The 23491-nt window shown below is 43.2% G+C and overlaps 1 protein-coding gene across 4 annotated transcripts in view; it reads left to right on the forward strand.

Annotated features, from left to right (window-relative positions):
- The window catches only part of PLPPR1 (phospholipid phosphatase related 1), a 196462-nt gene that overhangs the window by 81684 nt on the left and 91287 nt on the right, over positions 1 to 23491 (forward strand). Inside the window, exon 1 of one of the 4 annotated variants that reach the window (XM_034773411.1) lies at positions 4334 to 4410. The exons of the other annotated variants lie outside the window; for them this stretch is intronic. Within the exon in view, the coding sequence (XP_034629302.1) occupies positions 4402 to 4410 (9 nt within the window). The 5' untranslated portion in view covers positions 4334 to 4401. Of the gene's footprint in view, positions 1 to 4333; positions 4411 to 23491 lie in introns of those variants that run through there. 4 annotated transcript variants of the gene reach the window in all.

Raw genomic sequence — 23491 nt, forward strand, 5'->3', positions numbered from 1 at the left:
CAACATCAGCATCTTCCCCTGAGGCAGAAGCCTGGGCCTCCCAGTAGCAGCTCCCAGTCATCACTCTCACATTGCCCAGCCCAGTCACCCAGATGGCATGGGGGGGGGAGTTGAACCCTTCACATCCGGCTGCCTCCCTGGACACACTGTGTCACAGCTGGCTCAGCCGCCACTCAGAGCCCAGCAGGACTTTGCAAAGGCAATAAGAGACCTTGGGACAACTTGAACAACGGGGAAGAGAGGCGGCATGTCCTGCACCATACAGCAAACACTTAAGAGGTATTGGGTGCATGTAAGAGTTGCAGTTGGCAGTGAGTGTGGGGGGGGTGTCTAAGAAAACTGTCCCTAACATCCATGTCTCGTGACTTATGCTGGCCACAGGATCATTACTGTAACACTGCCCTGTAGGCTGGACTCCCCCTCATGCTATCAGGTCACGAGTAACAAAGCACTGGCCACAAGCTGGCTGGCCCTTTCAGGGGAGTCAGGCTCAGCCTTGCCTGTGAGGATCATGTAGCCTCCCAGCTGATCCTATTCAGCTGGGGATCAGGTGGCCTGGGGTAATGATTGGACCCAGATGAGAGAATGAGGGGGCTGGAACAGAAGTCCGAGAGAGCTCAGTTGGTGGGAGGAGACTGGGGGCTTAGGAGTCTTGGTGTTGAGGCCTAGGGCTTTGGGATCCCCCTCCTGAGAGGGCAGCTCTGGCAAAAGGGCCAGGAGCAGCAAAGACAAGGAAGGGCTAAAGGAGAGGAATGAGCTGCTGTGGTGGTCCTGGGTCGAGGGGCAAGACACCAAGGAGGCAGCCCTGAGTGTTGGTGTTCTGGAGGAGGAATGGATCAGGGGGATCTAGGAAAGTAGCCTTGGGACAGGATATTCTGAACAGAAGCACACAGGACGGGCATCAGATGATGGATTGATAGTGTCTTGGTGGAGAGTGATTAGGATGGTACATTATGACCCTGGATGGGTTGAGACTAAATGTGACCTGGATGGAGGGGTGAGACACAAGACGCAGCAAACTGCTGCAGGGCTGGAGTGGCTGTCGGCAGAGGGAGGGCCCAGCAACGAGGGAGAGTACTAGCACAAAGTCCTCTGACAGTTCAGTGCTGCTCGCTCGCTCTCGTTGTCTGCATCCCTGTCGGACTGAGCCTTTAGTCCCAATGCACTACACACACAACCAAACGTTGCTTGAAATCATCCCGCCCAATCAGAGCCGGTTGATTGTGTTAAAAGGATGGTGGGTGCGGAGATTGCAATCGAGAAAAGTAAAGCCCTGATTAGCTGGAGGTATGTTTTGTACCCAGAATTTTTATAGGTCAATTATGGTAAATGTGGACAGAATTATTGAACAGGGGACCTCAGTTTTGATTGGAGGCTGTTTGTTGACTAGGGGTCACTTTGTAGAGAGAAGTTTTCTACATCGAGAAAAAGCGGGGCTATCGGGACTAATATTCTGAAGGACCTAAGTTCTGTTCCCTGACCTTCCTTGTGACCTTGGGCAAGCCACTTCCACTCTGTAGGCCTCTGTTTCCCCTCTCACCGTTTCTTTGTCTTGCCTATTTAGATTGTAATCTCTATTGGGCAAGACTGCCTCTTTCTATATATATGCATAAAACTTAGCATAATGGGGCCCTGATCTTGAATGGGGTCTCTCTGCACTCTGCTGTAATCACTTGTCTATTTTTCATGCTATTCAGTAACATCCCATTTTTAACACGCGTCGTTTAAACCAATGTTCATTCTCCTCTTTGTTTTGAAATGTGTGTTATTTATAGCCATATTTTCATGCATTATATAAAAAAACACATAATTATTGAACATACCCCCCGATTCTGAAGACTCTCCCATGAGTAACATTACACCTGTGAGTTGCTCCGTTGTTTCCAATGGGTCTGTTCATGTGTGTAATTGTTTGTAGGAACGAGGCCTGTGGAAATATACTGAATCTTGCAACATTTTGACTCTTGTGAAAAGAAATCGGAAAGCTAGTTCCAATGTGCTAGTTTGCTACAAACATCAAGACAGAGATGTGTTTGTACCATGAGAAAACAATATGCCCCCAGTATCCCACGGACAACCCACTGACTTCAGTAGGGCTCCGTATGTACGCTTGAGGGCAGAACTTGAACCATTGTGTGCAAACATAATGATGGACAGGCTCTAAAGAGCTTTGTGTTATAAAAGCAATTTCCCTGCACACATTTTAAATGGAAATGTCTCCATCTGATCACAGATTACAGAGAGGTATCTAATTTGAGTGATTCTGATGCGTACGATATGTGCGGTGCTGTTCTTCGGTCTGGTGAAGAGTAATGACTGATGACGGGAGGGCTGTGGGAAGGGACTGGAACAAGCAACAGCACCATCAAAGCTTAGAAGGTTAGACAGCCTTCAAACTCTGCAATTTGAAGAGCCTACTTCTTTGTGCAAAGCCTTTGATTTCTGCCTTCAGGAAAGCTTTTGCAAGCGGAGTGGAAACTGTGTCTTCTTGACAACTTGATATACAGTGCTCTGCGTAGAATCGAGAGGATTTTGCAGGAGATTTTTTTTTTCCAAGCTGATGCGAGTTGCTGAAAGATGTAGCAAAAGATGAAGACAGTCATGCAGCTCGTCTGATCCAAACGTTCACTTGTACTAAAACATATTTGACTTTATGGGATCCCTGGCTCTCTGTTTCGTTAGAGCAAATGTTCCTTATGTTTCCTGGTTTTAGTTTTACACTAGTATAACTAAAATTAAAATAGTGCCCAGAGGCTGGCGTGAGAAATAAAAGAATTCAGGATAAAAAGCCAACAGGTTATTCATCCTGATTTCAGAACTAGACAAAGGGAAAATCCAGCAGAACACAATGTAACTAAGGTTGCAGCTTTGTCACACACTTGTGTGTGGGACAATTCCATGCCTATGCTGTCCCAGGCATAGGGCAGGGAAGGGATTGTGCTTCTGTAAAGCACAACTCCCCCCTTGCTTCCTCTTACTCTAGGAGGTATTGGCCTATGGTGGCAAATTGCAACACCTCTCACGCAAGCCCTGCCTGGTGCATTGTGGGTGCAGAGCCAGGCTCAATGAATGCTAGGCTTGCAGATCTTGCCTATCCCGCGTGCCTGGACCCAAGGTCCTAGTAGCCCATTCCGGAGTTTAAGGGGGATTCTTACTTCACCCTTATGGCCCTGCGTAGGTGTCTGATCCAAGTCACAGTCTGGTCCATAGTGGTGTACATTGTACTGTATCATTTAATTCAGTTGATTACATTGCAGATCAGAGTTGAATGTCCGGTAGATCTAAATAAATGTCTCACTTTCATTACAGTATGAAAACAGGTAAAATACAAAAGACCTATGCCATGTCCTATCATTGATCTGTACACTCATCTTCCATTGGTGCCATTTGTACTTTTGCTGTAATACCCATCTCCCCTTCAAGCAGGATATGGTCCTAACTAGTTGCACAGAGTTGCTCTTTGATGCTGCTGAATTTCCTTGCAGGTAAATGGCAAAATGAAATCGGAGTAAAACCAATGGACTGTGCTCAACTCCCCTCCGCCCCACCCCCCCAATCTGGAAGTCATTCAAGGTACGTCTACACAGGGATAAAAAAATCCTCGGCTGGCCCAAGTCAGCTGACTTGGTCTTGTGGGGCTCAGGCTCCGGACTGAAAAAATTGCAATGTAGGCAATTGGACTCAGTCTGGAGCCTGAGCTCTGGAAACCTGCAAGGGGTGAGGGTCCCAGATCTCGGGCTCCAGCCAAAGTCCGAATGTCTATACAGCAATTTTTAGCCCTGCAGCCCGAACCCCACAAGCCCAAGTCAGCTGACCCGGACCAGCCATGGCCATCCTGTGTAGATGTACCCTCAGAAGAGAGGTGAATTCTAATGGCCTTTCTTAAAGATTGGCTTTCCCCTTTATAAAATCTTCTGACATTCTCCTTGGATCAAAAACGTATCCCTGAGTATGAACCCACCTATACCAGAAATATTCATTGCCAACCCATGATATTCTTGGTGTTGCTGAATGATGCATTCTGGACCATCTTGTGTAAAGTACATCAAGTGATTCCACACCAAAGGACTTCTCACAAAGGGAAGATTTTTTTAAAAAGGTTAATGAACAGGTATTTCTGTGCTAATGGCCCCCCACAGCCTGGTTAATGGGAGCAGTCAGAACATAAATCTGAGCAGGATGCAATTTCCATTTTTACTTTGCAGTTCACCTTAAACAAGAGATTCCTCATTCCTCATTTCTAGCCAGAATTAGCACACACACAAACTATTGTAGGCCTTGCTGATCATTCCCTTCTCGTTTAGGCATGGAAAGAATGATAGAAGCACAAATACTGGCCAGAAATGTCCAGGCTGCATGCCTCAAGGAGTGAAGTTGGAACTGTCTTCCTTCTAGCTGTGGATGTCCCATGTATGAAAACTGCTAAGTTGGGGCTTCCCGAATTTCAGCAGGGCATAACTAAGCACGGAGAGGGTGGAGCTGGGGAACAGTTTTTTGTGTAGAGCTGCTTTCTCTAAGCAAAGTAACGGAAACTGATTTACACTTCAGCTAATGAGATACTGCTGTCTCACTGAAGCCATGTTACCCGTAGCTCTTTGATCAGAGGTTTGGAAGAGATGTGGTGGCTCTGAAAGATAGAGGTCCAAGCCACTGGCAACCTTCCCACCTGTGGGGCCAGGACAGCCTGGCATACACCTACCCTTCGTCAGCCAGCAGAGCTGGGGGATCTCACTGTGCCTTTGCAGGATCCATTACCCCATTCCATGTGGTCATCAGATGCTCAGTCGGGTTTTTTTTTTTTTGGCCACACTGTTTGTTCCCTTGTCAGGCGATTAATTCTGTCTCTGCCACAATGGGTGGAGGTGTCCCTGGCAGTGTGATGGCTTTTGTTTCCTGTGACTTCATAATCTTTAAAAAATCTAGTCAGTACATTGGTTGGCATGTTAAGATAACCAGTTACAAACCGGTGGTGGAATTGCTTCAGTCTGTGTGTGGTACTGATGCTCGTGATGTCGCCATTTCTGGGGCTTTATTCTCATTCCTCGTGAGACCTTTTACACCACTCTGGCAGTGTAAAGGGTCCTCAAAGTGTATGTAGGTTACCTTTTATCCACTTAAATACTCTTTTACACTGGCAAAGCAGTGTAAAGGGGGCTTACTTCGAATGCAAATCTGGCTTCTGTTGTATACCCTCTGTTACTTCTACCACTTATGCTTATGGTAATTGGGACAAAAGATTGGTTATTCTTACTGTAACATATCAATCTCAGTTGTGCCCTTAAAAACAGACTGTGTGTGTGTGTGTGGGGGGGCAATACACACACACCCCTACCTATCTACCTCAGTGCACATACAATACCACCTAAACTCTTGGGTTAGTTCCTTGAGATCGGACACAAGAATAGGTGTCATCTGAAAAAAATACTGGGTCTCAGAAGGCCAGGTGATTGAGTCATCCGTCTAGTATTGGATTTTTCCATAGTTTCCACCCTGTAGTATTATCTTCATTTCTGATTGCCATGTTGGTAGTTTTTCATATTGTCATAGGATGACTGGACACTTATTGAATACCTTTGTTGACTCTGAACTCCTGTATTTTTTGAATTGTCAACTTAAAAAATATTCCATAGTCAAGATAATAAATCCAAGTAGGAAAAATATTAGAGCTGGTCAAAAATATTTGTTTTAAATTATTTTTGGTTAAAAATGGCTTTTTGATTTAAAAAAATTCTCAGAATTTGTTTTCATCAAAATATTTTGTTTTCTATCAAAAAACTGAAATTGAAATTTGTTTTCAAAAACAAAACACCTCCCCAATCATTTTTTCTTCCTTTCCTTTTTTCAGTTAAGAATTTTTCTATTATTTTGTTTTCCTTGTAAAAGTGAAAATGTACATTGAAAGTCTAACAAAACAAAAATGTTCAGTTAGTTTTGAAAATGTTCATAGAAAATTATGATTTTTCACCCAGCTCTATAAAATGCCTTCCATGTATTTATTCACATTTTGTCTCTTTCCTCGTGAGAGAGAAGGAGAGTGGGGAGAAGTCAGTGCACTGCTTATGTGGGTAAAATTAAGTTTATGTTGAAGTGCTTTGCTGTTTCAGAATCTTAGGGCTTGTCTATACTTGGAAATTTACTGAAATTGTAGACACTTCTTTCAGAAGAGGAGTGTCTTTATGGGGGTGTATATTGAAATAATTCTTTTGGAACAACAATTTTGGTCGGTTTCCAAATGTTGTGAACGTCGTGTCTGGTCTCCATCCTCATAAATTGCTGCACAAACCAAAACATCAGCTCTAATGACCTTTGAATGTTGGGAAGATTCAGGTGCAGCTCTAGAGCCAAACACTCTGAGTGAGCCAATTGCTGAAATAAATTAAAAAAAAAAAAGTCAAACTAGATTTGCTATGAACTCTCTCCTTCATAACACCCTAGAAATTAGACCAGCCATTGATCAGCTGATTTGTGCCCGCAGTCATTTGGAAAATTATCCTTTCATACCGTTTTATAAATCTAGTCAATGCAGCAGCATTCTCTTTCATTTAAAGACAGCCAGGAAATTAAATTTTCAGCGGAAGTGCTCATAAAAGTGCTATTTTTGCTACCTGCTTTGAAATAGCTGTGTCTTATGGGAGAAGGCCTGCAGTCCTCCTCACACATAAAATAAAAAATATATAGCTTTAATATTTAGAGACACATGGGCGGCAAAGCAGTTCTCTCTTTCTCTCTCCCTGCATTTTGCTGCAGTGATTTTTATGTGATAAATCAGGCTGAGGAATTGTTTTTCAGTTGAACTTTTTTGTGATACTGCCTTAGGTTACTTCCCTATGTTATGCAAGTGCCTCTTGAATGCATGTTCGTTGTCGGTAACACAGCAAGGATTATATTGCTACAAAAAGGCTGGGAGCATATTGAAATAATGGAGTAAACATTTCTTTTTTTTTAAATCTAAGTTTTTGTTTCAGCTTTCTAGAAACTTGAAAGATTTCCCCCATTTTTATTGTACCATTCTTTCCTTCTTAACTTGGGACTAGAGTTCGTGCAGTCAATGGGAGTTTTGTCATAGACTTCCATGGAAACACAATTGGGCCCTTTAGGTTTTATATTTCCATGTACTCTAGTCCTCAGAGCAAGTATCTTTGATAGGGGTGGGCTACTGTTGGAGCCACTTCCTTTCCATCCTTATTTGCTTGGGAAACCCTATTCATTCTTCCTGTCCTCACAAAGCCATTGGTCCATGGTAACCTTCATTCCAGTAAAGAAAACTTAAAATATACAGGTTGAGATTTTCATAATAGACCTAGGGGGATTTGGACGCCCAATTGCCCTTGTGCAACACTGGAAAAATTCTCACCCATGCTCTAGAACCCACCGTTTCTCAAATGCGGCCGCCGTGGGGTTTCCCTGCGGCCATGGCAGTTTCCTGTGCAGCATCAGTACTTCGTCTTCCTCCCTGTTGCTCCTGCATGTGCTGCCTCTCTGGAGACACAGGTGGGACACACAACGCTTAAGGAGCCAGGTGAGGCGAGGGTGAGGAGGTGAGCAGGGGGGTCTGGCTGCGAGTGAAGAGGCGAGCGGGGGAGAGGGGCAGGAGGCGAGCGGGGGTGGGGTGAGGAGGCGAGTGGCAAGGGTCTCTGGTGGAGTAAGGAGGCAAGCGGCGAGCCAGCTGCAGGGTGAGGAGGCGAGTCGTGGGCGGACGTGGGGGGTGAGGAGGCGAGTGGTAGGGGGCCCTGGCGGAGGAGTAAGGAGGCAAGCGGCGAGCCAGCAGCAAGGTGCAAGGCGGGGGGGAGGGTGAGGAGGAGAGCGCTGAGCCACCAGTGAGCAGGAGTTCTCGTGGCGGACAGGGAGTGAGGAGGCGAGCGGCGGGTGGGGGAGTGAGGAGGGACACCGGAGGCGGGCGGGGAGTGAGGAAGTGAGAGGCGGGCTTGTGGGCAGTGGGTGGAGCCCCTCTTTGGAGTGGCTAGCCCCCGACTGCACCCCTTCTGCGCTCCTGGCCCTGGCAGCTGGAGCCGCAAGATCCCCTGCGCCTGGAGCCACAAGCCCCCAGCCCAGAGAAGCCCCAAGCACCCCACACACACACACTTCGGAGGAGTCCCGGCTTGGCCAAAGCCCTGAAACCTGCCCCCCCACACCTGCCTGGAGGAGCTCCGAGCCAACCGCAGCCGTGCCTCCCTTCTCCTCCCTAGACCCAAGCCACCCAGAGATGTTTTTCATTATCATTTGGACTTCTGTTATGTAAAAGCATTTTTAAATTTACTTCAGCATTGTTATACAGACAGCCACTTTTACCAAAAAAGCAAAAGAAACAGTAATAAAAAAGACAAGAACGTGCAAAGCATCTTATTTATTTTTCTATTCTGTTAGGTCCAGTAAGGAATAGCGAGAACTGTGCATGATTTTTTATTACTGAGTCTGCAAAAAAAATAAACCCAAAACCTTACATAAATAAATTACAATGATTTGATGTATATATGTGCATATTACTTTATTAACTTTAGGAGAAATAAATAATTTTAGGAAAAAGTGTAAGTGTGGCCACCAGCAAGAGTTGGTGGCTGCGCTCTGAGGCCACCAAAAAATTTGTTGCGAGAACCCCTGCTCTAGAATATATAGTTTATAAAGTCACCCTGAGCTGAATTATTTTCAAATACACCTCTACCCCGATATAACGCGACCCGATATAACACGAATTCGGATATAACGCGGTAAAGCAGCGCTCCGGGGGGGCGGGGCTGCGCACTCCGGTGGATCAAAGCAAGTTCGATATAATGCGGTTTCACCTATAACGCGGTAAGATATTTTGGCTCCCGAGGACAGCGTTGTATCGGGGTAGAGGTGTAGTTTTAATTAAATTATAATTGTAGTATGTGGCAGCATCAGTCTTTGTCATGCTTTGCTGACTTGTCAGAAAGGTGGATGGGCCGGATGGGCCGGTGATTAAGGTGCTAGCCTCTGGCTTGGGAGATCTGTGTTTCCTTGCTTTACCAGAGACTCCTTGTATGACTTTGGTCAAGCCACATGAACCCAGCTCCGTTTCAATTGAAATCAGTGGAAGTTAGGAGCCTACATACTTTTGTGAACCTGGGCTCTCGTCTCTCTGTGCCCCATTTCCCCATCTATAAAATGGGGCTAACAGCATTCCTGGCCTCACAGGGGTGTTGTGAGCATAATTACATTAAAGACTGTGAGGGGCTTAGATATGATGGTGATGAGGGCCGTATAAGTACCGCAGACCTCCATGAAGCAATGGTAAAAAATGCTATACAGTTTCACAGTGTTACTATGCTACATTCCTATGAGAACATACAATACTTCTCAATGGTCCAAATGCTCCACTCTATTAATTTGCTTGAGCTCCATTGTTTCTCACCTTGTTCATTCATAATACGTATTAATTTCTCTACATATTACTCTTTTAATTTCTCTTTAAACTCTCTCTATTTGCCAGTCATTCCTTATTATTTGCTTTTTTCAGCTCTGTGCCTTATTCTACCTTTGTTACGGATTACTAGATAATTCCATATTGCTCAATTGTCTTAATCTCAGTGAATAGGTGTCTATCGAACATTACTTCTGTTGAGTTGCTAGGTAGTTTTAATGTTACCTGACAAAATAAACCTTCATCTTCTGGAGAAAAAGAACTAGATAAATTCATGGAGGATGGGTCCATCAATAGCTATTAGCCAGGATGGGCAGGGATAGTGTCCCTGGCCTCTGTTTGCCAGAAGCTGGGCATGGGCGACAGGGGATGGATCACTTGATGATTCCCTGTTCTGTTCATTCCCTCTGGGGCACCCGGCATTGGCCACTGTTGGAAGACAGGATACTGGGCTAGATGGACCTTTGGTCTGCCCCAGTATGGCCATTCTTATGTACTTATATTCTTGTTTGCCAAGTAGTCTGAAAGGATGTCTCCCATACCACCTTTGCCCCAAGAACTGTAATATTTTTACATTCGTGCATAGATGGTAACATCCTTTTTCTTTATGATACAAAGACTGCTGGGTGACCTTAACTGCAGAGAGGCCACCATGTCTTCATGACACATTTTATATAAGATGGTTTGAGGATAGTCAGATATAATAACTGTGTCCATCCTCAGATAACCCCTCATAAGTTGTAATGTTCCTGAAATACTGCCTTAGGGCCAGATCCTGGATACTTTACTCATGCGAGTACTCTCTTTGGACAATTCAGTGGCACAACTCAAAATTATTTATGTGCATCAATGTGTTTATAGGACTGAATTCTTGATTAAGATAATATTGCAGCACTAGTGAATTAGTGTTTCCAAAGCTGTGACATCCTATGAAAAGGAGGTCATAAAGACAATCATGTCCAACAAATATGGAAAGAGGATATTGAAATTATTAATTTAAGCAAAGGTCAGGAGATAGTTAATCTTCATGGTAATTTTCCAGTGTTATACAATACCTAGCATAGTCTTGCCTAGCCTCGCAAATGCGGGCTATATAATGGCAGAGATTTGTGATTTTTGTACAGATGTACAACAGTAAGTTGCATTTGGGTCTTACTACAGCATTAGTGTACAGGATCTGAACTCAGGGTGCATCTTTTCTTAGGAGAGACCTTCTTATAACTATTATTTCGTAGGTCACACTTTCTATTAAGGGCATATTTAGAAATAATTTATATATATATGAATGATGAATAGGCATTTTAATAAATAAGTCCATTGTTATATTGTCTAAGAAGTCAATTGGTTGCTTATAACCATCTTCAGCACCTTCTGCAGATGCGTTTAAAGCAATCTATAACACACACTACTAGAGTGACCAGAGGCCCCGATTTTATAGGGACAGTCCTGATTTTTGGGTCTTTTTCTTATATAGGCTTCTATTACCCCCCATCCCCGTCCCGATTTTTCACATTTGCTGTCTGATCACCCCACACACTACTCATGTCTATTATAACATCTATTAATCATTTATTAACCTTTTATAGACTGTTTATAAATCACCCTCACAATAAAATGGGACCGTTTAAGATGTATTATACTAGCATTCAGAGTCCCGATCAGGATCAAGTTCTCACTGTTATGTGCTGTACAAAAGCATAAAGACATAGCATGAAATGTCCATTGGATCAATGAGAGTTTTTGCCTTTGATTTCAGTGGGGCCAAGATTTCACCCATGGCCTCTACTCCAAAGATTTTGTAATCTAGAGAGATTGAATTTGGTTAGTCCTAAAAGGTTTGGCAGATAGTTTATTAAAATGTCAAAGTTTAAAAATTAGTCCTTACTAACCAATCATTGAACGGAGCAGTGCTATTAGGACAACCAGAATTTAAATTCTAATAGCATTGGTATCTATCTTACAATATGAGTACTAATATGTTAATGAGAGTTTTCACTTAGTTAGGACTGAGAAAGGAATGAAGGATTGGACTCCCCAAAATAGAATGTGATCTTTTGTTTAACATAATGGAGTTATTGATTTTATTTGCCTTTGGTTTACTGCAGCCTATAACGGAGACTGCATTTCTAATAAAATTATATTATAGATAGATGTAAATTTATCCTAGAAATGTACACCATATTTTTGTTAGTGCCTGACTAATTTAAGAATCCAATTACAATGGAGTGGAGTAATCTTTCAAGTCGATTGGATAAAGGATTACACTTTTATTATCTTTGGGCCGTTACTGAACTTGACTCAGAGAGCCCATTAAATTAGCAGTGCAGTGAAGTTGTCCTTAGTGACCTATATGAGCTCATTGCTCACACTGATTTTAAAAATCAGAGGTAACTGTTCGTCAGGCATTTCACAGACTCACAATAACTAGCTTTAAAGTTATTTTGACTGGCCAAATTTGGGGTGGGGGGTGGGAATTTGAGTGCTCTTTACCTCATTGATGTATACATTTTTCACACTTATTACATGAGTCCCGTAAAGATGACGGGTGAAGGGGGAAATGCATTATGGGATATCTCTGACTCAGGAAAACCCCAGAGCATACATGAGTTGAATAAAATAGGCAGCTAGAGCCAAGCAAAGAAAATGCCAAACTTGAAACCGCTTCCTCTTCCCCCCTGCCACTTCCTTGGAATATTACTAAAGGTGTGGGGGCCTGTTGGGCTCAGAGGTGGAAAAAGGTCTGGTCAGATGGAAAGGTAGAAGTATGTGGTTAGGCGAGGAAGAGAGAGGGGTGGGATGTGGCAAAGAGGAGGCAGGCAAAAGGAGATCAGTAAAGTCTTGGATAATTTAATAAAAACAACTGTACTTTAGGGACATGTCCAAATTAAACCTCCAAACAATGCTGAGGTTTGTTCCTACTACGTTTTCCCTGATAATATATTCATTGTGTGTATTTTAAGAAAATGGGGTTCAACTGGGGGCTAATTACCAACAGTCAATCTGCTGATTTCTCTCCCCTCCCCCTCCCCACACACTCTATTGCTGGGTCCCTAAAATATTAATCATAGTTTCAAAATCTGAACCGCGCCAAATTCACTCTTACTAGTCTCGTCTGCTTGTAGATCAGTAGCTTGCTATGGCTTGTGGTTGACTTACCACCTTCCTAAATTTCTGCCTCACAAATTATATTCACCAGACTTCTCCACGCTTCCTGTTGATACAGGTCTAACAAAATGTCCACTTGCTACCTAATACTTTCCATTTCTCGTTCTCCTGTCCTGGATTAGAAAGATGTTGGGTCCACGGGTAAGATGACACTGCCGTTTGTCTACCTGAGAGATTTCTCTTCACACTGGCTTTTCTACTCCTGAAACTTCTCCTTCCATGGAGAGCACCTATAAAACCTATTAAATCTAGCCTCAAACAAACCCTCTTAATGCTTAAATAATTGCAGTTGCTATCTTTTCACTTTTACTTGTTTTGACAGGGTTAATAGATGAAAGGAGTATTATCTTTTAAATTAAAGGGATGCTGGTTGACTTAGAGTCAACATTTAGGTTTTTATAAAAAGATTTTACAAAAACCTAAAGTCTCCACTTTTATTTTTAGTTCCAAAGAAAACACTTATTTGTTATATTTTATTTTTAAATAGTCCCTTGAACTGTTACAGAAAGGTGATATAGAATGGTAACCTTTCTGTGTGACTCTTAAATCATTTTATAGAATTCTACAGCAAGGAGATTATTCCCTATTAAATTCTGTAGGTTGGTTTAAAAATTGTATGGAAATAGAGCTGTATCTCTATTACATCTTCTAGATTATGTTTTAGAGTAGAGTAATGGAAATAGAGCCCTATTTAATTTACATGAAGCAAGACTGGTTTCATCCCTATTAAATTATCTAACACTTTTTTCCCAGAAGGACATTCTTGTCCACCCAAACGTTGCAGTATTGTACTCATGCCTAAGAACCAAAAATTGAAACTGTCTTGAAGCAAAATTGAAACTGATCTTTTAAATTTGACATTATGCATGTCTGGTGAATTATAATTTGTGAGGCAGAGGAGTAGAAAGGAGATGAAGCAAACACACATGATTAGGAGTGAAAAGTGAATTGGATTTTTAAAATATCCTTCAGTTTTGATGATTAAAATAGAAGAGGCAAGGACAGCTGATTATAAAATTAAAAAAATCCCTATCTTTAAATAGGATGGTTTTCCTCTTAAGCTGCTGTAAAATGTATTTGTGCATCTGATGGTTTCCTGGTTTATTTAAAACGCTGTCTCCATTTTATTCTTATGGTTGCTGTGAGAGTCCTGTGGTCTCAAATCAGCAACCTGTCAATTTCCTCTGGCCCACACTGCTGCATTCATCAGTGTTGTACTACTATCCACCTGCATTACTCTATTAAATAACCCAGGACTGTGAATGTAGGCAAGTTTTATGAATTTCAATGAGTGCGGTTCCATTACAGCCAGGTATTCTGTGCCCTAACTGCCTATCGGGCTGTCAAGCGACAAAGAAAAACTTTATAATTATAAGGAATAGGTAATGCAACCGGCAAATCACCATCACTGGTGGTGCAAAAGGCTAGACCAGAGACCCATCTTTTATGGATGGTTTGGGAATAAGGCAATCAAGCCTGCCATGATGAAGTGGGCAGGACTTGATTACTTGTATTAGAGATTCTATTTAACCTAAATGATTTCATGATGAGCACCTCTGTGTGTTAAGGCATCAAGTCCAACAGTTCAAGGCCAATACAATGGAACTCAGAGATCTTTTAAGCACGTCTGAGTCCATGGGACTGATGTTTGTAATAGGTGCAGAGCTCCATCATCAATGAAAGAGAAGCTATTCAAAGCCACAGAACAGCCGTGGCACAAAGTCTGAGTGTATGTCTGCACAACAAAAGCCGTGCCTGGACTAGCCTATCAAACTAGCTTGACTCCAGCTAACGCTGCTGGTAACAAGAGCAATGAAGGCAGAGCAAGAGAGCTGCCGAGCAGGCTAGCGAGCCCAGTACGTATGCAGGGTGTGTGCTGGGCTGGGCTGTACTTGAAGCTTCTGCTGCGCTGGCTTCACTGCTATGGCTACCTGTGCTAGCTGCATTCACGCTAGCTCAGGTAGACTAGCCCGTGCATCGCTTTTGCTGTGTAGACGCACCCTTGGGGTGCATCACAACACTGTTCCTGCGATGCAGTGGCTGCTAAGGTATCATTGTTCTTCCCCAGGCCTCTTTAGGCTCCCAATGTGAAGGGTAGCTTCACTCTCACCTGCTAGGATGAGGGAATCCTGCTAGCCCCTTTCCTTGCCCAGGCAGGGATGCTCCCACCCTATTTTGACTTGCAAGGAGTGGTTGGATGAAAGCCAGGCTGCACTGCCTGTGATCGTGTACCCTTTGCACTGTGGCGCTAATCCATAATAGAATCAATGTTGTTTCTGTTGTGCTTCTATCTGAGGATCTCAAAGCACTTCCAAAACACTAGGGCATTAAGTTGGACATGTTTGGGGAGAGTTGGGAGGAAGCCCAATAGCCTCAGACCTGCTGTCCCTCTGCTGTCGCTATTCCAGCCTGTAGGCTGGGGGTTTGTAGCCACTTGAGCTATGCAAACATGGTCTCAGTGGCCAGTGCCTTTAGCTGCTCACTCTGTGATGGGTTACACGGAGCTGGAATGAAACCCGGCATTGCCATGCTGGGAGGTTCTCTCACACTTGCTCTGTAGCCGCTCGCCCTTGTGCAGTGGAAATGCTTCTGTGCTGTAAGGGGAAATCCACCCCTGTGCAGAGGGCCAGCACAAAACTTGGGTTCCTCTTAAGGGCCTCAGACTAGCACATAAGTGGGTCATGAGCATTATGATGGTCCTTTGCAGAGGGATGAATATCATCCATGGTGAATTAAACCCCACAACACAACTTTTACATAGGAAACTATTATCTCAATTGTATACGACTAGAGACACTGAGGCATGGAGTGCATAAATAAATTGACCACGCTCATCCGGCAAGTAAGTATCAGAAGTAGGCTCTCCAAACTCCCCTCCCAGTATCCTGCCCTGCCTCTCTTGTAGATCCAATGAGACCTGCATACAGTTCGGCAGCTGCTGGCAGAGTATCGCTGCCCTCCAGCAATTCAGCTCTCACTGTTCCATGGAAGTTCCTTGGATTTTAAAAAGCGCCTTTCCCCATCCATAAGATGTGCAGTAATCATCAGGCAAAAGAGCATCCACTTAAAACTAAACAGCTACACGATTTCAGCTCTATAGAAAAGGGGTGAATTGGAGTTATATAAAAAAAACCTATAAAACCACTTATAAAATAGTTGTCTTCGAAACCATTATTAAGGCTCTCTTCTTTCCCCAGCAGGTAGTAAAGTAGAAATAGTGAGGTATCAGCCATTTAAGAAAAAAAAAAGAATTAAAATGCCTTCCTCCATAGACAAATGGGGAAGATAATGAAGCAACCACCTTAAAACATTTCAAACGGCTACGCCACAGCAGGAAATAAAAGGGAGGAGTAAATTAGAGGTACTACTACAAGAAGAAATTACTGAAGCACTTGGCAGCAGGGGGAAAAATTAAAACTGTCTTTTGTTGTAATTGATGAAATCATCAGAGCCTCCTATATGCAGGAAAGGAACGTGCCTGGCTTATAGCAGTCAGCACGCAATGCTCATTCGCTCTCCCTGCCAGGAAAATAAAAGGAAAAAGAAGAAACAGTACCTGGGAAAAGACATTCATAGAATCATAGAATCATAGAATATCAGGGTTGGAAGGGACCTCAAGAGGTCATCTAGTCCAACCCCCTGCTCAAAGCAGGACCAATTCCCAGCTAAATCATCCCAGCCAGGGCTTTGTCAAGCCGGGCCTTAAAAACCTCCAAGGAAGGAGACTCCACCACCTCCCTAGGTAACGCATTCCAGTGTTTCACCACCCTCCTAGTGAAATAGTTTTTCCTGATATCCAATAAGGTACTAACTAGATTGGTGGTTCTCAAACTTCATTGCACCACAATTCACATCTGACAACAAAAATATAATGGGACCGCAGGTGTGGGGGAACCCAAGCCTGAGCCAACCCAAGCCCCAGCACCCCGAGGGAGAGGGAGAGGCAAAGCCAAAGCCTGAGACCTGCTGCCCCAGGTGTGGGGGCCAAAGCGGAAGCCCAAGGGCTTCAGTCCCAGATGCTCCCTGTAGTGTATTTACAAATAGGTTTGGAAAGTTGAGGGGGAATTTTACTAACTCACTTTATAGCTGCTCTTCCTTCCTGCCCACCATGGTTTTGCCTCTGAAACGCTTGGTGCTGCCCAAAGCAGCAACTCTTAAGTAGGTGACAGGACCAGCAACTGAGGTTGGCTTATGACAGGCATATGGATGAACTGGGGTGGATTAGGAGGCTCTTCTTCTATGTTTGGAGTGAGATAGAAACAGCGGAGAAAAGACCTGAGAAGGAAGGCAAGAGCCAAAATGGTACAGGTGGATTTGTAATGTATGCTTGTGTGGGGGTGGGGTAAGGGTAAACTCTAAACAGGGGGACTTCCCAACCAGGCACCATTATTCCATGGCTTTATTTGGATGGATTTCCCTACACAATGGGAGCTGCGGGGCTGGCAATTTAGGATTAAAAGGGACTACAGACATGGGAGTGGAAGAATATACTCACAGCTTTATGGTGGGCCACATTCCTCCCTCCCCCATTTAACCCCCTACAATTGTGGATTACTCCATGACATCCGCACTGCCAAAAGTGCAAGGGTCATGCAAGGATTCAAGGCTACAAGCAAGCAGCATACCTAATTCACGATATTCCGTGCATGGACCATGCACCAAGTGTAAGAGCAATCCTTCTGCTTTAGCCTGTATTGGCAATATTAGCCTTCCAGCATGACCATCCCTCTCCCCCGTCTGTGTTAGGACAATGCTGTAGTAACATGCTCCTTACTAATCCTGCTAAGTCCGGGGAGCAGTACAGAAAAAGAGAGAAGGAAGGATTCTCTCCTGTGCCAGAGAAAAAGGAATGTCAGGATGCTGGTCACCAGCTTCCTCATTCTCAAGGCCCGCCCTGGCCACAACAATGCTCAGAGCTGCTTCCAGGCTGCTCTGTGATCTTCCACTGAGAGAAGATCCTATAACATCCTCACTTTGTCACACCCCTACTTCTATCCTGATGCTGGGAGGGGAAAGCGGTGGGGCCCAGATCTAAGCTCAGATGCATTGACAAGCGGTTCCCCTACACAATGGTAGTTCTGTGCTGGCACTTGACAAATGGGCCAGATCTCGGGAGAGAATCTTGAAGGGCGGAAAAACACCCTTGGGATTTGAACTGACCTCTCCTAAATGAAATTGTAATGTGCTACTGCTGCGCAGCATGGCCAACCTGCTGTCTTACATGTGATATGTTTGCTTAGAAGGTGGTCAGAACCTATTCTTCCCATGCAGTTTTCTCAGGATCTGTAATCAATATGTGAGCAGGGAAACTGGCTTGAAACAAAGCATCATTTACCTTTGTGGTTCAATATCTGATCTCAAAATCTGATCTCAAAATCTTTATTTAGTTCTGACAACCGTCAATTTAAGACCTCGGCTTTTACTTCCCTTGGGTCTTTATTCCCTTATTTTGCTGAGTTATAATTCCACCATGTCTTAGACCTTCCCAGTGTCGCTCATTTCAACCTTCAGAAAGGAGCTCTGTTTCTTTCCTGCTGCAAGGACATCCTGGCGACTGTGTAATCTGGAAGTCTCAATGTACCTTGGGACTTCCTTCAGTAGTCATCTGGGTCTGCAGTGGGAGACACCCCAGAGTAGTTAGGACAGTACTAAAAAGATGTATTAGTGTGTTGAGCCAGAATCTTGTGTCTTGTCAAAAGAGCTGCCGACTCGTGTCATGTGAGAAATGGATGTTCCCCACAATTCCTGCTTAAGTGAAAATAATCATTAAGTTAAAATTTTGTCATTAAGCTTTTAGAGCACATGACAGATTTAATAGCTTTTATGGGTCATTTTTACAGTGAAATATCAGTCAGCGCACCATGGCTCTCAGGGATGTACAGTAACTGGGAAATTGCTTTAGCAAAGGAAGCACGTTTACTTTAGTGTTATAGCATCAGACACTCTTGCAGCACATATGTTGTGCAATCAATTTTTTTTTTTTTTTTTTTTTTTTTTAAATCACTGTGGACATGCCAATCAAAGGCGCACTTAGCAGTGTCTGCACTGCTTCAGAACGACACGGTGAGCACTTGCAATTTGTATATTGAAATTAGTCAGTGAATTATAGAAGTGATTGGTCATAGGTACCTGTTGTCTCCGGTGTATAGTATGACCTGTTATGGACAACGAAGTCCGGGGTATGAATCACTGTATAAAAACAATCAGTGATCAAACCCCACCTTTTTCACTGACAGACAGATTCTGTTCCCAGTTGAACTGGTATAAACCAGAGTAACTTCACTAAACTCAGTGGAGGTACTGTGGGTTTACACTGACAGTCTTATCTTTCATGATATTATTATCAGTGTTATTTTGGATTCTCATACATTCTAAAGCCAGAAGGGACCATTAGAACATCTAGTCTGACCTCCTATATAACACAGGACAAAGAGTTTCACCCAGTTCCCCTACATTGAGGCCAATAACTTGTGTTTGACTAAAGTATATCTTCCGGAAAGACACCCAGTCTTGGTTTGAAGACTTCAAGAGATGATGAATCCACATTTCACTTGGTAGTCTGTTCCAATGACTAACCATCCTCACTGTTAAAAATGTTTTGCCTTATTTCTAATTTGAACATGTCTGGCTTTAACTTCCAACCTCAGCTCATGCTCTGCTGTTCTTTACTAAACTAAAGAGTCCTTTAGTACACTATATTTTCTCCCTGTGAAGGTACTTCTACACTGTAATCAAGTCACCTCTCAGCCTTATTTTTGATAAGCTAAACAATTTGAGCTCCTTAAGTCTCTCATTCTAAAGTGTTTTTCAAGTCCTTCAATAATCGAAAGTTAACCACAGGTTTAAGTGTTCTGGTGAATAGGAGTGGATGTTCTGGTGAATAGGAATGGGTGTTCTGGTAAATAGGAATGGGATTATTGACATACTGAAAATTAAGCACATACATATATGCTTGGTTGAACTGGGGCTGTAAAATATGGCAGAAGAACTAAGGGATATGTGCTTCTGAATGTGAAAGGTGGAGTTTTAACAACATATATGGACGAGGTCTGTGTGTACTAATGAGGGTAAGCTGGAGAAGAATGAGATTACTTTTTCAGTAATAAGCAAGTATTTCGGGTAAGGTAGTGCAGAAGTAGACAAAGTATTAGGTGGCAATGGGTTATTCCCACAGGAGATCTGAAATTTAGGAACCAATAATTATTTGTGGAGTTTTCTGATATTGGAGAACTACCAGATGATTGGAAAATAGTGAATATAATTCCCAAATATAAGAAACAAGATTCTAAGGGCTTGTCTATACTTACGCGCTGGTTCGGCGGCAGGCAATCGAACTTCTGGGTTCGATTTATCGCGTCTTGTCTGGACGTGATAAATCGAACTCAGAAGTGCTCCCCGTCGACTCCGGTAATCCTGCTCGCCGCGAGGAGTACGCGGAGTCGACGGGAGAGCCTGCCTGCCGGGTCTGGACCGTGGTAAGTTCGAACTAAGGTACGTCGACTTCAGCTACGTTATTCACGTAGCTGAAGTTGCGTACCTTAGTTCGATTTGGGGGTTTAGTGTAGACCAAGCCTAAGACAGAGGCTGAAAATTAGACCTGTAACTCTAATTGAGCGGAAGAAGAACTCTGTGAAGCTCAAAAGCTTGTCCCTTCCACCAACAGAAGTTGGTCCAATAAAAGACATTACTTCACCTATCTCATAATCTGTGACAAGGAAATGTTTTTAGTTGATATTTAGGACTAGTTTAAAAATACCTTTTTAAAACTACAAGTCAGTGGCTGTGATACTGGGAGTTCCTTTCACAGACCTGAAGACGAGCTTTGTGTGGCTCAAAAGCTTGTCTTTCTCACCAAGAGAAGTTGGTCCAATAAGAGAGATTACCTCATCCACCTTGTGTCTCTAATATCCTGGAACCAACCCAGCTATAGCTACACTGCATACATAAGTCAATAGGAGTAAGTCAGCGCTGAATTGTGTAAGATATACTATGTCAGAGAAATCTTATTCTTTTTTCACGCTATTGGACTAGATAGAAGGGAATGAATACATTTAGGTTAGTACAGATACACCTTGATTTTTCAGGAAGCTTTTGACAATATCACATTATATTTTATTGTATAAACTCACTAAATATGATATAGGTGATAAATTAAGATTCCAAAGGAGTTGTTTAGTAGAGGGAAACCAGAGGATTGGAATTAACGATATTCTGCATTGAACTTTGATTCAAAGTAGAATCCAGCACGTTTCTATATATTAAAGGTTTATTAATGATCTTTGCAGATGATTCTAAAATACAACACATGGTTAAGATGGTTGTAGATGTTTTCTAGGATAATCCTGAATGTTTAGACAAATTGATTCAAAAATGTAATATGAAATGTCGTGTATCTATTTTAAGCATAAAGGGATGCCCTGGGGGAGGAATAAGCTAGTAGTTTCAATTAGTAGTGAACTAGTGCACATGACAAAGAAAAAATATCTAGCTTTATTGTTGGACCCAAACTAAAGTTTTCAGTTAAGCACGCAACAACTGTAAAGAATGTCTATAGGCTTGTATCAAGTGGAGTGTACTGTAGAAGTCTACGAAAAATGGGCTGTCTTTATAAAGCACTTATTAGACTGAAATAAAGATAGATAATAGTGTTACCATTTTCTTTTCCATATGATATACTGGCATGTGTTCTTGTTTCAAGGACTAATTTGTTTTCCTCTTCCTAATCACTGGTATAGGACAAGTGCTCGGAATAGATTGCTGCTCCTCAAAGCATTTACATTGGTCAGACAAAGCATTTTGCATCCGAGTAGATCATCATGAGACACTGAACCTGGAAATCTGTGTTTTTCTAATTCTACCAGTTTGTTTTTCTTATGGGTTCACTTTAGTTTGGATAGGCTTATATCAGCCAACATCTCTCAAACCACTAGAATGAGACAATAATACTTAGAACCATTTGAAAGCTGGATTTCCAAGCTTCATGAATGTGTGAAGCATTGTCATCTAACTCAATTGGTTCTTGAGAGGGAGGCCATCAGAGTCATGTGAGAATTAAACTTGGGAGGGGGAGAAGAAGCCATATGGTATTTATCAGAATGTGTGAGTTTGCTTTCTGATTTCACACTAAACTAGGGGAGAGGTAGATACGCTGGAAGGTAGGGATAGGATACAGAGCAACCTACACCAATTGGAGGATTGGACTAACAGAAATCTGATGAGGTTCAACAAGGACAAGTGCAGAGTCCTGCACTTAGGACGGAAGAATCCCATGCACTGCTACAGGCTGGGGACCGACTGGCTAAGCGGCAGTTCTGCAGAAAAGGACCTGGGGATTACAGTGGACGAGAAGCTGGATATGAGTCCGCAGTGTGCCCTTGTTGCCAAGAAGGGTAACAGCATATTGGGCTTCGTTAGTAGGAACGTTGCGGGCGGATTGATGGAAGTGATTATTCACCACTATTTGCCACTAGTAAGGCCAGATCAGGAGTATTGCATCCAGTTTGGGCCCCCCACTACAGAAACGATGTGGACAAATTGGAGGGAGTCCAGCGGAGGGCAACGGAAATGATTAGGGGGCTGGGGCATATGACTTACGAGGAGAAGCTGAGGGAACTGGGCTTATTTAGTCTGCAGAAGAGACGAGTGAGGGGGGATTTGATATCAGCCTTCAACTACCTGAAGGAGGGTTCCAAAGAGGATGGAGCTCGGCTATTCTCAGTGGTGGCGGAAGACAGAACAAGGAGCAATGGTCTCAAGTTGCAGTGGGGGAGGTCTAGGTTGGATATTAGGAAAAATTGTTTCACTAGGAGGGTTGTGAAGCACTGGAATGGGTTGCCTAGGGAGGTGCTGGAATCTCCATCCTTAGAGGCTTTTAAGGCCCAGCTTGGCAAAGCCCTGGCTGGGATAATTTAGTTGGAATTGGTCCTGCTTTGAGCAGGGGATTGGACTAAATGACCTCCTGAGGTCTCTTCCAACCCTAATCATCTATGATTCTATGAATTGGAATGACATGGTTTTAAAATCGTGTGACTGGCTAATGCTAAAATCACTGCATCGTTCTATTGGAAAGCTGAAAATCCCAGCTTGACTTGAGTGTTGTAATAAACTGAACCTTGTCATTCTGATGATACAATCTTTCTTTCCCTCCTCAATTCCAAAACTATTTTAGCAGCATCTACACTATGAACTAGGGGTTTGATTCCTGACTCAAGCAGACATACCTGAAGTAGCGCATTAAAATAGTAGTTTAGCCAGAATAGCATGGGCAGTGTAGCTGTCCCTAGTACGTACCCAAAGGGGTAAGGCAAGTTCATAATGCTGCCACTCACCACTGACCATGCCACCTCAGCTAGCCTGTTATTTTTAGTGCATTTGCTCGATGAGAGCTGTCTATTCAAGCTGGGACTTGCACTCCCAGCTTCAAATGTAGATGTAGCCTTAGTGCCTGCTGCTTCCAGAAGTGCTTGAGTTAAAAACCTGGGCTTCATACGTTCCAACAGCTTGGAACTCTAGTTTAACTAAAGCACTAGGACCCAATCTTGCTCTCAGTTGCCTCATTGTAAATCCAGAGTTACTTCATTTAAACCACTGGCCAAAAACCCCAAGGTCTCTGCCAATCTGACCTAGGGGGAAATTCCATCTCAACCCCAAATATGGTGATCAGTTAGACCCTGAGCATGTAGGCAAGACCCACCAGCCAGAAATGTGGGAAAGAATTATCTGTGGTAACTCAGATCCCTTCCCATTTAGTGTCACCGGCTGTGGGAGATATTTGCTGCTAGCAGTCGCAGATAAGCTACACGCCATTGTAGGCAGTCTCATCATATCAGCCCCTCCATAAACTTATCAAGCTCAGTCTTGAAGCCAGTTAGGTTTTTAGCCCCCACTGCTCCCCTTGGAAGGCTGTTCCAGCACTTCACTCATCTGATGGTTAGAAACCTTTGTCTA

This window comes from Trachemys scripta, chromosome 6, assembly GCF_013100865.1.
Source record: "Trachemys scripta elegans isolate TJP31775 chromosome 6, CAS_Tse_1.0, whole genome shotgun sequence".
Taxonomy (NCBI): Eukaryota; Metazoa; Chordata; order Testudines; family Emydidae; genus Trachemys; species Trachemys scripta.